Below are 17,343 nucleotides of genomic sequence, written 5' to 3'. Positions count from 1 at the left end.
GTTGTTGCGTTAAAAATATTTAAACCAAAGTTTCTATCTTCCTCTAATTTAAATCATATTCTCTTGTGTTTTAATAAGTAGTATCATATAATTTGTTTATTAATATATTTTACTTTAGAGAGAGAAAGGCACATCTTGAATTTCAGGAGGCAGGATCGAGTAGTTGAAATTTATATTAATTAAAATTCTTGTATAATTTTATAATTAGAAAGAAAATTATTTTGTCGCACTTAAATTCCACGCTCTTTGGCACCGAATTTACATTACGTTGGAGAAAACGTAGTACAATTATAATAATAATTAATAAATAGATGAGAATAATGGATATATTGGAGAAAGTGAGTTAACGACGATTGAATAATCCCGCCAAATCTACGTCATCGTACAGCCAATCGGGTCGCGCGGCGATTGATCCCGCGGCGAATCAGCTGACGCGACATTGCGCGCGCTCGTCCCCGTCGCGGCACGCGATTGGCCGCTCGCGCGGCCCCTCGACCAATGGCGAGCCGCGGCGCATCTTCCCGCTTAATGGCGGCGCGAAACCCGGCTTGTGATGTGGCGTCGTCGCGTACTCTGACCGTTGGCTGCGCTGTTCCTTTCGTAGCGACCAGTACCAGTAGTGCGCATTTAGCTGCGAGGTGTGCGAGCGCGATTTGATCCGCGGAATCCAGACAAAGAGCACGCGAGTTCGTTTCTCGGACGTGCCCGAGGGAGAGAGGCCAGGTACAGACGACTCCTCAGCAACGTAATGTCCACGAAATCGAGCAAGAAGACAGCGGCCGCGGCCGCGGCTGCCGCCGCCGCCGCCTCCTCGTCCTCGAGCAGCATCCAATCGCCGCCGAGCACGTCGACGCCGATCGTCAGCCGGCGACCCGGCAGCCCGCTCAGCCCTACGAGATACTCGCGGCTACAGGAGAAGCAAGACCTTCAGAACCTCAACGACCGTCTAGCATGCTACATCGAGAAGGTGCGGCACCTCGAGACCGAGAACTCCCGGCTGACCCGGGAGGTGCAGACCACCCAGGAGACGGTCACCCGGGAGGTATCCAATATCAAGGCTATGTACGAGCACGAGCTCTCGGACGCGCGGAAGCTGCTGGACGAGACCGCGAGGGAACGAGCCAAACTCGAGATCGACACGAAACGGCTGTGGGACGATAACGAGGATTTTAAGAGCAAGTAAGTGACCTCTTATTTTCATCCATTCCGCATTTCTCATAACGAGCTGCGAGAACTCTCCGCTGTTTATTAAGGTCCACGAGCGCTTCTCCTATTTTTCCACATTGTTTTATTTTTCATACTCGTTAAAAAGAGCGACTTTAATCAATGTCGACGAATTATTATTGGCGGAATCTTGCATGAGATCTCATGATTTATATGTGCTTCGTACACATTCATATATGTATATGCATATACATATTTATAACCGAGTGTCTGTATTTTAAATGTCTCCCATTAATCTCTTCCCCTATTCTCAAAATAATTCAGTCTCTGTAAAGTGTATACATTTCTTTTCGCGCGCGCTTTTCCCACTATTTATATTTAATTATATTATTTACTATACGAGTTTAATTTTATGACACATAGGAATGTGCAACGTCTAACTGAATAGATCGTGAATAATTTATATGGAAATTAACGCTGCTTAAAATAACGATGACACGAATTTAGAATCGAGTGTATTTATATATTATGAATTCTTGCATATTTTCTCATAGCACGCACAATTGTTTGGATCTTAAGTTATTATTATTATTATTATTATTATATATTATTTATTAATATTTTATTATTAATAAATAATATTGTATTTATTATTTATAAAATATTATTTACAATTATAAATTTATTCACTAATATTAATATTTAAAAAAGAATCAATCTTAATCTTTGGATCGTTAATTTTATATCTTTCTTTATATTTTCAATTATAATACACATATATTTTGAATATAATCTATCTACTTTTTTGTTTCCTCTTTATTTAAGTTGACAAATGTACGTTTTGTATTAGCGTTATTGAAATCAATCGATATATATCATTTAAGATCTTATTCTGTTGATAAGCACACATTCTATTAATATTTACTTATTAATATTTCATAACTAATTATTTATCAATTTATTAATTAATTATTGAAGCTCATTATCGATACATATCTGAATATTATTTTGATATTTCGATAGTTACAAGGGGAATCGGAGTGTTTTTATTTTTTGTTCAATTTACATATGTATACAAAATGTTTACATCGTCCTTGTGAATATTATGGACTATTAGTGTATTTCTTGACTGTCAGTAATTTCTGGGGAATTATCAGATAAGAATTGTCATTGGAAATGACACACGCTCGCTACAACGTCCATTTGCTGATATTTCTTTGCTGATATGTCACAGATAGTAGACTAATTTATTTTGCATTGCTATGATAAGAAATTAAATATATCTACATATATGTATATTATGTATCATATACCAGGTATCCCATTTTAAAGGACCCGCTCAAATATCTCATTGTCAGAAACACTGCGTTAAATCGAAAAATGTTTCCTACAAAAGTTGTAGGGTTTCGAGGGGGACATAACATAGTAATATCCATTTGACCTTGGGCGGCGTCTCCAAGGTTAGTGAAGGTTAATCTTAAGTGAAGGTGAGAATGAATTTTGAAGAAAATAAAAAAATGCTTCAGATAAAAGTTGTTCAAATTAATTAGTAGAAAAAGATGTTATAATAAAAAATATGGGTTTTCATTAAAAAAATTTATTCTCACCTTCACTTGACCTTGGAGACGCCGCCCGAGGTCATATGAATATTACTATGTTATGTCCCCCTCGAAACCCTACAACTTTTGTAGGAAACATTTTTTGATTTAACGCAGTGTTTCTGAGATATTTGAGTGGGTCCTTTAAAATGGGACACCCGGTATATTTTGGGACATTTTATGTCGTAGTTAAATATTTTGTCCAATCTTTTACACATGTGCAAGATATAAAAAAAATTAATATTAAAGGATGATATAAAATGGACGAATATAAAATTAGATAAAATTAGATATTAGATCAATGTGGGATCTTAGCAACGTGCATTATATGCGAGCTCGATATTCTCAACCCGTATTCGATCGATACTTTTGTGCCATTCTGTTATCTTTTTGCCTTATTGCGTGCTGTTGAATAGTATCCTCATAAAGGCCTTTAATTCATTCACCGCGAAACAGAGACTCATCGGTTAAAAGGAATCGATATCTGTTGTATTATCAGACTTTAATAATCAGCGGACGATTATGCGTCACGTGTTATCAATAGAATGTGTGTTTGTCAACAGAATAAGATCTTAAATGATGTGTCAATTGATTTTAATAACGCAAATACGAAACATACATTTGTCAACTTAAATAAAGAGGAAACTAAAAAGTAAATAAATTATATATTTAAAATAAATATAAAGGAAGATATAAAATTAACCAAAAGATTAAGATTTATTCTTTTTTTTTATTTTGCTTTTTCTGAAAATATATTATTTATTAACAAGATAAATTGGGAGAAATATTAAATTTTAAGAATATACAAAATACACTGTAGCTGTAAAAAAAATTTACGAAAGGAGATATAATTTGCAACAGAAATTAAGACAGAATTTTATTCATAATTTTCTATGTAATATATTTTGATACATATATAAGTATTTTGATGTTTCAAATAATTTTCGTAAATTTGCAGAATACATAATATTCATAGAATTTTTGTCACGAGTCACAGATCATCCAAGGTACAAAGAAAGAATTTTCTCTTAGAATTTACCCTGAAAATCATGGTAATCTTGATGAAAGAATTTTATGAGAATTTCTCTGATCAATATTTATCACAATAAAAAATAATATCTATCACAATAAAATATATTTGATTAATTTTAGCTATGTTAAGCTAATTTTAACTATACAGTTTAATAAAATTAATCAAACATATTTTATATTTTATTGTGATAGATATTATTTTTTATTGTAATAAATATTAATCAGAAAAATTCTCATAAAATTCTTTCCATACCATATTGTCCCACGATCACCACGATGATTTTCATGATTTTAAATTCTAAGAGAAAATTCTCTCCGTGTAGACTTGTAGCCGTCGCTTTAAATGATCTACAATTCGCGACAGAAAGTTTTATTTATAATTTTATTTTTTATGCGCATTTTGAAGTATATTTATCTATACCCCCGTATTCTGATTCTTCAAATATTTATTCTTCATATATATTATTGTAATATATTAGAAGTTATTATTGTAAATCGGATTCGAGGTCGAGAATCTGTGCTAAATCATCCGAGAAGTGGGTTTAAAAAGAAAGGATAGAGGAGACCGAGGGTTTTCGGTGTAGGAAGGAAATCATTTTCGGCGTGAACGGCGTCCACGAGAAGGATGAACGGAGGCCGGGCCCCGCTGACGTTACTACGAGCGATTACGTCACGCTTACTATGCGGCGATGATGTCAGCGGGTGCGCGAGACGTCGTATCAGCTGACCTAAAAACATTGACTCCGTTCCTGCACACGCTCTGTATATACACATATACACATCCGGTTTCTTTTTGATTCATTGTCGGAAGAATCGATCGATCCGTACGAGAGTGAAACTCGTAGAAACTTTTACTACTATATATATTTTCATCCCTTTATTTCGCTCATATTATGAGGATTAATCGCGCCAATTAGTTGAAATGTTATTGATTGCGGATTTAAATGTGCATATTATATATTAAGCAATATTTGAGAATTTTTTATTATTAGATATACGATTTTCCACTTTGTTCACGTTTAGTTTATCTGAGAAAAAACAATTTTATTATCTTTTCATCTATATTAGTGTAGTTTCAGTTAAATGTACGGAAATTAAATTATAATAGTTTTTGGAAAAATGAACAAACTTTGAAACAAAAAGTTTTAAAATTTCGATAAAAAATGAATGTATTTTGGGGTGAAAAAAGTAGTAAATATTATTTTTAAAAATTATATAATTTAATTATATAATAAAATAGTAAATATTGTTCATTTATTTTTAAAAAATTTGTAATCAAGTTTAGTAATAAAAAAAGAATCTCAAATATTGTCCAATATATGCACATTTAAATCCCCAATCAATAATATTTTACCAAAGTTTGTGTTCTTTAAAAATAATTCATAAAGAAAACGCTCATTCAGACTTTAAAATGTTGTTTCCCCTTAATTCTTTATGTTTATTCGCAAACTAATAATCGTAATGAAATGGAACAGAAGATTTCATTATAAATTGTTTATCATGTCTTGTCTTCTTTTATTAATTACTTTAACTATATATTTTATCTTAGTGAAGAAGAATATATCTTGTTTTTTTTTTACAAAATTAGTAAAAACATTACACGTTGAATGTGCAGATAGAAAAGATATTTGGTGAACAATTCATCTTTTCACATTTCATCTTTTTCATTCGCGTGAAATAAATACGCAAAATTGCATTTATTATACACAAGCGACAATTCCATGCTTAAAGTAATTGTAATGCGTAAGGTGTGTCTAAATTACAAGTTGCGATCGAAGTCTAAAGGTACCTTAGGGTTTCATGGAGACCAGAAATTACGGTGTTCTCTGATATACCGTTACTGTCGGAATGCTTTACGACACGACTAGTAAGTTTTCCCGTAAAGCATCTGTCATGTCCGGTTTTACCTGAGGCAGAAGGGTCAGGAATGCTCCTCCAATTTTTTTCCATCGTCGACGCACCTGCATCTTTCGAAATTACATTTTTATCGCACAGGTCTCATCTCTCGAAGTTCAAAATATTTTTTTTCACTGCGAAATAAATCGATATATCGATTGGAGTCTTTTTTGTATATTGGATATTTATTAATTGTATATTGTATATTTGTATATTGTTTTTTACATTATTACATTACAAATTAATTACAATACATTACAAATTAATTTGTATATTGTTTTTTACATTATTACATTACAAATTAATTACAATACATTACAAATTAATTTGTATATTGTATATTTATTAATTGAAGTATCGAATTAAGTATTATTGAATTATGAATGAAGTATTATTAATAGAACGCATTCATAAAATATCGATTGAAATTATTTTTGCCATAGGCTCATTTTCATACAAAAGATGACATTTTTTGGCAATGTCATTTTAATGACATGATTTATCAATAACATCTCGCGATTCAGTTATTGTTTACAGACAATACCATATTGTATTCGTTATCGTGACTCTTTTGTCTCGATGTCTCGTAAGAACCAGAGAGAAAAAAAGGAATTGTGTCAGCGACCAAAATTGCCCTTCATTATGCAGCTATAGGCGGCTCTTAATTATGCTTATAGGCCTATAGCATTCACAAAAGTGGTCTTTGGACACGTAAAAAAAAAAATGCGATGACGTAAGTGCTTGACGTAAGTGCTTGACGTAAGTGCTTGATAATCAAAGAACGCGAATATTTAAAATTGAGATTTTATGGTAATCTTGCCTGTGTGTATATAGGATTCGCAGAATTGTATCTCGCGTTTTATTGTTTATTCTTCTTGGATTGATATTTTTGGGGTTGCTGTGCATTTTCCTGAATCTTTTAATCTCTTTAATTGTAAAAAGCGATGCAGGTTTTGAAAAAAAAAAATAAATATAAAATTAAAATAACAAGAGAAACATTTTTTACAATAGAAAAATAAATTCGTTGAAGAATATAAATTATTATTCGTATGTTCGCAAAAAATACGATTTAAAATATGAGTAACAATAAAAATACCTTGCGAGATATTCTGTACAACGTTTCTTTTTAAAGTTTCTTCTTTCAAAAACCTCATCATTTTTCATACCATTGTCTTCAAAAATAACAAAGGCCTTGAATTTTTCTTGAGAAAAAGAAATTCTTTTCGGTTTTGTCATTCCCTTTAAAACTAAAGTAATGTCATCCAGTTGCGATAAATGCACATTCTTTACTTTTACGTAATGTCGGTGACACGCTTAAATATTAATTATTGCTTATGCACATACGTGCAATTATTATGCAATGCGTATTTCACGAATAAAAGGGCAAAATTTCAACACAAAAAAAAAATTTTTGATCTGCATATTAATAATAATTCTGATAGAATTTAATATTATATTAGTGATACTTTCTATTAGATTTTTTGTAAAAAAATAAGATATACTTCCTTTTATCTGAAATGAAAGATAAAATAAATTAATAAAATAAAACCAAAAATATAGAACACGAATAGTTTATAATAAAATCTTTTTTTTTTTGGCATATTGCTATTTTGCGAATATATGTCGGAATCAAAACTATCGAATGCATGATGTGATATCTATTTTGATAACGATTGCGTTAATCGACGGTCTTCTCGATGCTTAAATATTAAATTTCGGAGCCACGAATCGAACGTCGTACGAAGTCAAGGATGACATCATATGTCCCTGTCATATATTAACCATTTTGCAGCGTTGTGTGCTCGCGAAATTCGTAAAACCATTTTTAGAGCCGCGAGAATCGCGTTCTAAGTTCAAGATTATATACAAGATGTGTCGCATATACATATAATATGATGATCATCTGATTAGAGACAAATTCGACATCTTAGGCCATTGTCTGATTTGCTGATTGCTTGAAATTAATTAAATTATTTACGCAAATCCAATCAGCTATCTTCATTTTGGATTAGTATCAAATCTTCAATTATATATTATAATATCAATCTTCTTAATAAAATATTTTTTTAATTAAAATTGTTTAATTAATATATATACATATATATTTTTTTTATTTTAATTTAAAAAATAACTAGTTTATATATATAAATATTATATATATAGGCATTAAAAGTATTTTAAAAGCATATATATATATATATATATATATATATATATATATATATAGGCATTAAAAGTATTTTAAAAAAGAATTGACATGTGGAAAGTGTTTATAGGATAGATTTATTTTAACAAATTTAAAAACATATTTTTTACACATTTGTGACATAATCGAGGAGTAATTACAAGATTCAAAATTACACTTTTTGCTTTTCAATTAATCACGCGAGCGCAAAATTATATATATTCGATCAGTCCGCAATTAAATTTGACATTGTAAAGCTTGTAACATCGTTCATGCATATTTGGTTGTAACATTGTAACACTTTCGAAGTGTCTCGTCTGTCTCGTTTTGCTCCGATTGGTTGCGAGGGAAGACGAGGGCGACGACCATCACCCCCTGCTAAGGAATATTAATCCCGAGACTGCCTTCCTTATTTAGCGATTGTTTAGAGCAGTGGTGTCCAACCTCGTTGAACATGCGGGTTAACACATGTGTGTTGCATATTTAATATAATAATTTATCACAAACGCACATTTAACAGTTAACTTGAGACAGTGTTATAAGACAATGTCAGAAAGAGAATTTACGAATGATAGAAGTGACAGATATATTATAAAAGTGAATTTACAGATGCATGACAGAATTTACAAATTGTATATTACAGAAATATAGTAAATATAATAAATGTATAATAATGTATTAATTAACATAACATTGTATTAATATACGATAGAAAATTTAACATTTTATTATTGTTTAATGCAACTTTTTTTCACAAAATATTAAATATAAATTAATTGACGTAAATAAAGCATCGATTAAATAATACTAAAATATAATTAATATATTTATTAATAAGAATATATTTATTAATAATATCTGATCAAGCAAACTAAAAACATATCGCGATAAATAATAACATTACAATACAATAAATCGTACTTGACTGACGTTTATATCGTGTATCGTTTTTTAATGATTTTCCTTTAAGAAATCTTTTAACGCGAGATCTTTGTGCGGCAACCGGACGAATATTAAGACAACAGTCCGGGCCACCATGGTGGAGAAAATAAAATTCTCGATGTGGGTCGGGCACAGCTTGAAATAGAAGCGCGTTCTCTCCTCGCCTGGTCCACCCGGTCCCTCACATGTTCGGCGAAATACTGTAAATAAATGAAGACGAATTCGTCATAATGTCGATTACATCCCGAATGAATATCGCACATTGTATGCGTAAATAATTGCATTTACCACGTTACTTGGAACCGGGAAATTTCCGCGAAAAAAAAGAAGAAAAAAGAAAGTAAAAAAAGAAGGAAAAAGAAAATGAAAAAATTTTTTCACCTTTTATTGATCTTTTTTTTCCTAATGCATTATTTGAGCTAAACTATTTTCTCGGTTTAATATAAAAGAGAGACGAGAATTGATAGCCGTGAAAATCACACACGACACATTCCGAAGATATCACATCAGTAAGGAAAATAAATCTCGTTTTCCAGGAAATTAGCATCATCATTCGATGTTACCCGTTTTAAAGCAGTAGGCCAAGGATAACGAGACGATGTCGAATATTTTATGTCAAAAGAACCTTCGTGAAAGATTCGAAAGATAGAGCCTATCGTTGATGGGTCAATGAAACTCGCTCTTGTGTATAAAATTAGCTGTCAAAAATTCTTCTTTATATTTAAGCAAAATTGCAAGAACCGTTTGACTCTTAGTCTTTTATTTATTATTAATACGATATTTGATTAATATTTATCTCTTTTTGCATTATTTAATATCCATTAAAACATAATGTAAATATTAGTATAAGAATTTTCAAGTAATTAGAATTTTAATTTATTTTTATTTATTAGTAAATGTATATCTAATCCTTCATGAAAGATAAAACCTTATGTAATAGGTTTAATTGGGTGGATATGTCTTTTCCCAAATTATAATGAATGATAATACATGTTCACAAATTTCTTATATCGAATAAAAACAGTTCGTAGAAATCTTAGCAAGCGTTTTCGAAAATCGACTTTTAAAGTAAAATATCTAGGATAATAAATGTATTCACATCGGAGAAATATAAAAGTTATTTTATTAATTGATAAATTATATATATATACATATATATATATATATATATATATATATATATTTGTAATTTAAATGCATATGACTAATATTTATTTAACGTATATTTTTTTAGATTGGATAAGAAGATAAAGGATTTTCAAATAGCTGAGCGAAATGCAATGATATTTGAAACGCGTTGCAGTGATTTGCAATCGCAGTTCAATCAATCGCAGGCCGAGCGCAAGAAGCTCGCCGAGAAAGATCGGGATTCGGAGAAAGAAATCGATCGGTTGAAAGCGCTGCTCGACGATGCTCGGAAACACCTGGAGGAGGAGACTCTGCAGCGAATCGATCTAGAAAACAATATTCAGAGTCTCAAGGAAGACATCAGTTTCAAGGATCAAGTTTACCAGACAGAACTTACGGAGACTCGTACGAGACGACAAGTAAGTGATTATTGGAAATAACGCGGTTCTTGAAACTGTCATCATTACAAAGATATAGTTCATTTATTACTATTTTTACACGAACAGTTAATTGATGAGTTTTTCTCAAAACTGGCAATAAGAACTGTAATAGAAAAGACTAAAAATAAGTTAAAGTTCTTATCAGTGTTGATACAATTAGTTTTAAATTTGTAAATATTGCTTTATTTGTCGATTTAAAAAAAAAATTTATTTTTAAATATAATAATTTAATGTAATAATTTAAAAAATTTGTCGAAACAATACTTATAATATTATGTGTTAGTTTTATTAATTATCTATTGATTTTGTATTTTAGGTTGAGATATCCGAAATAGATGGACGCCTTGCAGAGCAATACGAGGCTAAGCTGCAACAATCTTTACAAGAGTTACGCGATCAATATGAAGCGCAAATGCGGGCTAATCGAGAAGAAATCGAGCTTTTGTATGAAAATAAAATCAAGAATTTGGCTTCTCATGCACAGCGTAATAGTGGAGCTGCCAGCATGGCAGTCGAAGAGTTAAGGCAAACGCGTTCTAGAATCGAGGGACTTAATTCAAGAATCAACGAGCTCGAAGCGACCAACAATGCGCTTAATGCACGAATCAGGTAATTTTTTTAATACAAAATTTTTTCATTTATAAAATAAAGTTTATGTGTCAATAGTTACATATTATTTCTTCAAGTACATTATATTTTATTTTTATTAAATAAGCAAGAAGAGTAGGTAATATGGAAGAGAAACGATTTAAATGATCTTATGAGAAAAATGTTTTAATATTTTATAATTGACATATATATTGATCTAATTAATATTGTTTATGCAAAATAAATATAAAGCACTTATAAATTTCTATAGATAATTAAGTATTCAATTAACATAAATGTGTCTCTCGACAGAGATTTGGAAAATTTACGAGAAAACGAACGTGTTCGTCATGCGGAAAACGTAGCTAGTTTGGAAGCGGAATTAGCACGTATGCGAGATGAAATGGCTCAGCAATTGCAAGAATATCAGGATCTCATGGACATTAAAGTGGCGCTAGATTTGGAAATCGCTGCATATCGTAAGATGCTCGAGTCCGAGGAGGCTAGGTGAGCCAATATATTGGAATCTCTTGAATAGTAAATCCTTATTTTCGTTTTTTTTAAATTAATTAAATTTATTTTAATTTATTTTTATTTTAGTTAATTTTAATTATTTTAATAAATATTTAATTTTTGTTGAGCTCTCAATCCTTCATTGTTAGCCTCTTAAGAGACATATGTGAAATAGACGAGATTGAATCCAGAATCTGCTATTATATCGTTCCTACACGGTGTTATTTCAATGTAAATGTTAGATATTAATTTATTCTTTAATTCCCAGATTAAACATCACTCCTGCACAATCCACGAACACATCTCTAGCTGGTAGAGTAACACCGTCCCGACATACTCCTCTCAGAGGCGGCAAGCGGAAACGCACTTTATTGGAAGAAAGTGAAGAGCGCAGCAGTAGTGATTACAGCGTTACAGGCACTGCTAGGGGTGATGTAGAGATTATGGAAGCGGATCCCCAAGGACGATTTGTGAAACTCACCAATAAGGGCAGCAAGGTAAGGCCTGAAAACTTTGGAACAATTTTTGCGTTCGATTTTACTTGAATTACGGATAACGCATAGTGCTACATATCGAATATAATTTCTGCAACAGGAAATAAGTTTGAGCGGCTGGCAGATTATTCGTAAAGCTGGTACTCTTGAAACACTTTTCAAATTTCATCGTACTGCGAAACTCGAAGGAGGTGCTAACGTACTAGTATGGTCGGCCGATATTGGCGCAACGCACGAACCACCATCCAACATCGTTATGAAGGGTCAAAAGTGGTTTATAGCAGATAACATGACTACGACTCTGATCAATAACGAAGGAGAGGTATGCATCGTCATTTATCATGCATTTAATCCTTAAATAAGCATTTTTCCTTTCAATATCAATATATATATATACATATATGTATATATACAATATATATATATATATATATATCTTTAAATTCCAAAATAGAAACAGATCTCTTATTAGCTAAAGTATTATACAAAATATTTAAGAACAAACTTTACATTTTTTAATTTTTTAATAGGAAATGGCAACTTCTGAGCGCAAGAGGCAGCAGTTGGCCACATCTTTGTCCCGACACAGGGAAAGTATGGGATTTCGACCATCGGAAGAACTTCATCACCAACAGGTAAGGTTACAGTAAATGTTTTATTGCATTACGCATTACATTGAATGTTGTAAGTATCGTAGATGAAAGCTTTAAACTAGTTTTGAAATTAAAACAAGAGTAATAGACGTCATTAGGACAGAAATTGAACGTAATAATATAATGCTGATATATGTCAGTGTTATATCCTAACTGCAGCAATATTTTGATATACTATTGACGTATAAAATTGTAATTAGTAAACAATTGCAATAATGTAAAAAAAAATGCTTTTTCTGGCAAACTACAAAAATGCTCAATAGAAATCAATACAAAAAATAAACATCAAGCACAAAAATAAATAAATATATTTTTTGAAATTCTTAAACATTAAAAGAAGACAATGTGGCTGTGAGAATAATATTTGTTTGAAGATTTTTCAAGGCGCATTATCAGGGATCAATTTAACATTTATGCAAGAGTATAAGTAAATATTCAGACATTTCTTACTTTCCACTTGTGTTTTTTGGAGATTTGTTGATATACAGAATAAGTGTTGCAGTTATAGACAACTAATTTCGGGGGGTAGCGTTTTTACAACAATTCACTTCTTGTTCCATAGAGAAGATATCTGTACCCGTATTAAGGGTGAGGGCACACGACTCTGATGGGCACTTTATGTAAGTTATTTTATAACCTATCAGATGTTCGAACATTACGTTGTCAATAATTAATATCTTATTACGCACTCATATAATGTATAAGAATTATTTTGCTTCATATTTTGTTGGTTTTCATGCAGCACTTTGCCTGGATACTCACCGCTTAACAACTAAATCTCATACCTTATGAGAATTAATATAATCTTTGTTAAGATTATTATATCATCCCCCATCAATTAACCACATTGTCTTTAATTGAAAAATATATTATCACGATTATATATATATATATATATAAAAACATATTTTCATTAAATATTATTTGCAGATAGATAATAGTTAAAGCTTTCTTTTACATTGAATATTCAATATTAATTTGTGGATTAAATAGTTTTTAGTTCTAAATTTTAATTTATGAATATTAGAGATCTGTACGAAATCTTTAGCTTATGAGCTTTTGTATTTCAGTGAACAATCAAACATTTTTATTTTATGATATTACATAAATATCAGGGTGTGTGAAGTTGATACCCCTATGTTATGCTATCATAGTTCTGTTAAGAGTTCTGAGTTATTTCTGAGTTATTTCTGAGTATATTGGTACGTGCGACGCGATCGGATTTATACGATAATTAACCACCAAAGACGCTAATTAATACACTCGTCCTTTGGCGGACCGGCAAGAAGCGCGCGACTATTGGTCACGAACAATCGAAGAAGAGCACTGGAGGTGGAGCTAGACTGGCACTGCCAGATTCGGAACGCGCAACGACCAACGACACGTCGCGACAAGTCGTACATACCCCCACCAGCGACCGTTGGTCACGAACAATCGAAGAAGAGCACTGGAGGTGGAGCTAGACTGGCACTGCCAGGTTTGGAACGCGCAACGATACGTCGCGCCGAGTCGTAGTGGTGGGGCACTGTAGGGCTCGCGACGTGGGAGTTCGGCGAATCACGTCGCGACTACATACCCCCACCAGGTCGTAGTGGTGGGGCATTGTAGGAGTCGCGACGCAACGTACGTGCGAGGTTCAGCGAATCACGTCGCGACTACATACCCCTACCAAGTCGTAGTGGTCGCGACATGATTCGCTGAACCTCGCACGTACGATGCGTCGCGAGCCCTACAATGCCCCACCACTACGACCTGGTGGGGATATGTAGTCGCGACGCGATTCGCTGAACCTCGCACGTACGTTGCGTCGCGACTCCTACAATGCCTCACCACTACGACCTGGTGGGGGTATGTAGTCGCGACGTGATTCGCCGAGCTCCCACGTCGCGAGCCCTACAGTGCCCCACCACTACGACTCAGCGTGACGTATCGTTGCGCGTTCCAAACCTGGCAGTGCCAATCTAGCTCCACCTCCAGTGCTCTTCTTCGATTGTTCGTGACCAACGGTCGCGCGTTTCTCGATGTGTAAAAAAATGTGAAGTTGGCACCCCGATTTTTTGAAACTGATTTTCGTTATCGTAATGACCGGAACTATTTCTAAAAATTATCAAGAACTCTTCCTATGGTTCTAAATAACTCAGAACTCTTAACAGAACTATGATAGCATAACATAGGGGTGCCAACTTCACACACCCTAAATATCAGTTGCTCATTTCATTATTGAAATAAGTTTATCTAATCGAATTATAAGATGTATAATTTGAGGAACTGTATGCGCTTTGCTTTATTTAAAATGTGAACATTTACGTAGTAACATTTACGAATAACATAAATTTAATTTAGCGTGTATACTTATGTATTGTACATTAATATAGATTGTATACAAATGATAGAGATTATGCGGACTAAATACGTTATATGCAAAAGAATTTTAAGCAAAATAGAGTAATGTTATAATTCATCGAAAGGATATATCTCATATTTTCATATACACATCTTTTTCACTGTGTAAATTTAACATAAAGGTTCATTATTCGCTTATAAATGTAACTAAATAAACATGCTAAATATTCCCGCAGTGAATTAAGCGAATTGTGGGGCCGCGGTAATTACTCATATTTATTTTTCGTTTTTTCCGTTCGTTTTGTTGATGAAACATCGTACGTTTTATGTTTCAGAGCGATCCACAAGGTGAAGAGCGTTGCCGCATTATGTAAACATATATAAATTTATCATAAGCTTAAGTATGCATTATACTCTAAATTAATTTTGATAAATGAATCTTGTATCTCATACTTCTGACATTATGCTCTAAGTTAATTTTTTGTTCTATTAATGACATGAATTTTTTTTTTTACTCTCATGAATTTTTAAGCGGTGCTTCTTAAAACTGTATTATTATATAAATTTAAAAAATCTTGTGACATGTTTATATTAACAAAACCAATTGTTTATTTGATTTTTTCTCAGTTCAAGTATAATATCTTCTCTCACATGTTATGTACATATATATAATATATATATATATATGTATGTATGTATAGCAATAAAAATATATAAACTTTTTATTGCAATGGAAAAATATAGATACATATATTCTATTGCAATAAATGTGTAAGAGTTACACATAAGATGTGCATCATTCAACTGCATCTTATCAATCTATTCATCATTCTTTATTGACATTATTATCAAAAGATCTTCGTTTCTATGATAATGAAGCTTTGCAAGTGCTTTGTAAAAATTGATGAGAATAAAAAAAAATCGTGCCATTAATATAAAGAAATATACATAATATGGAGTATAATGTCAGACACAATAAATTCTACAAAATTCATTTATTAATATTCACTCTAAAAAAGAGGATAATAAGCAAAAAAAGGAACGATAAATATATATTACAATTATAGAATACATATAATTTTCTCCCATTATCGCAGTTGAATATATGTCTATGTATAACTAATGAGAAAGAGAAGATATTGTATATTTCAGCTGATGTGCAAAGAATTTTAATCAAACTTAACAACTGGATCTTGTGTGGCGAACAAATGAAATAGGGTGCATTTACAAATCCATTTATTATATATATATATATATATATATATATATAAGAGAAAGACAAAATTGTATTATTATATTCCGTTAAATCCACAGCCGTACAATTGTCGAATAGACGGACATTATTAAGGGTAGGGAACTCTTGCATTCAGCCAATTTCTTCTCCATTGTTACGTGCTGCATACAAGTTCATACATTTACTAATGCCATGCTAATGCGTCCGTTTATATTCTATTTAAATTGTAATATTGGACAAATGATGTTTCGAGCGTGTTTTAATGATTTAATGTTGTCTTAATTTATAATATCTAATGTAAGTTGCGTTTATGTTCGTTTACTATGTCCAAAAAAAGCAAATATTCAATAGAGCGATTAGGCTGTCAGTATTCATTTCTCTTTTTTTGTATTTTTTTTCTTTCTTTTTAAGTATGACAGTGTGAGACTGTGCGAAAGCTAAATATATATGATAACTGTCAGTTGGATGAACTCAGTTTCGTCACTCTGTGATGGCCCGAAGAAAACGCTTGACTAACATTCGATTGAATGTTGTTTCCATTTTCCAATGTTGAGTGACATTAACTGAAAGTTGAAAATCGCGATTAAATGTCAAGGATGAGAAGGAGCGCGAAATTGTGCATCGCGAATATCGTTGATGCGCAGTTGATTCTTGTACCGAAATAATATATTTCAAAGAAAAAAATGCGAGAAACATATTTGTTCTTACAATCGCGCGCCCAACTGTGCGTTCAAAATGATTTTTCTCAATTGTATTCAGCTTTATATCATTTATATACTAATAAAAATTACAAAAATTAACCGTACAAATGTACTCGTATATTAATTATTTTTTTTCGATAGCGTGAAAACACAGCTATTTTTAGGCAAACGTTAAGTTAGGATAAGTCTTTTGATAGAGACAGTATCAAACGAAAAAAAAGATTACATTGTTCTCAGATTCTACATTTGCAAATACATATTAAATCAGCTAAACATTTTGTATATAGAATCATTAAAAAAAAAGAGGAAAATTTCCTTTGTTTCAAAAAATCTAAAAATAGCTATATTATCGAATTGATAAATTGTATTTTTGCATGAATTATTAACAGAGTCTACTGATAATTTCCATCTCTTTCAAAATAAAATTCATCG

General features: G+C 31.9%; 1 protein-coding gene across 2 annotated transcripts; it reads left to right on the top strand.

The window, feature by feature from the left end:
* The first annotated feature begins 536 nt into the window (after positions 1 to 536).
* LOC145943028 (lamin-C) lies at positions 537 to 17,019 on the top strand. Of its 2 annotated transcripts, XM_083050224.1 has the most exons (9): positions 537 to 1,179; positions 10,052 to 10,364; positions 10,702 to 10,994; positions 11,286 to 11,480; positions 11,755 to 11,983; positions 12,081 to 12,302; positions 12,511 to 12,615; positions 13,196 to 13,253; positions 15,312 to 17,019. In XM_083050224.1, exons 1-8 carry the CDS (start codon positions 749 to 751, stop codon positions 13,217 to 13,219), a joined length of 1,812 nt encoding a protein of 603 aa, XP_082906350.1. In that variant the 5' UTR covers positions 537 to 748; the 3' UTR covers positions 13,220 to 13,253; positions 15,312 to 17,019. The 2 variants fall into 2 exon arrangements, with proteins under 2 accessions (XP_082906350.1, XP_082906349.1); XM_083050223.1 differs by lacking the exon at positions 13,196 to 13,253.
* The last annotated feature ends 324 nt before the right edge of the window (positions 17,020 to 17,343 follow it).

Source organism: Prenolepis imparis, unplaced genomic scaffold (assembly GCF_030444845.1).
Source record: "Prenolepis imparis isolate NDT839.2.m4 unplaced genomic scaffold, iyPreImpa1.0 SCAF_11, whole genome shotgun sequence".
Lineage (NCBI taxonomy): Eukaryota > Metazoa > Arthropoda > Insecta > Hymenoptera > Formicidae > Prenolepis > Prenolepis imparis.
Note: the sequence above shows the minus strand (reverse complement) of the source record. Positions and strands in the feature narration are given on the sequence as shown.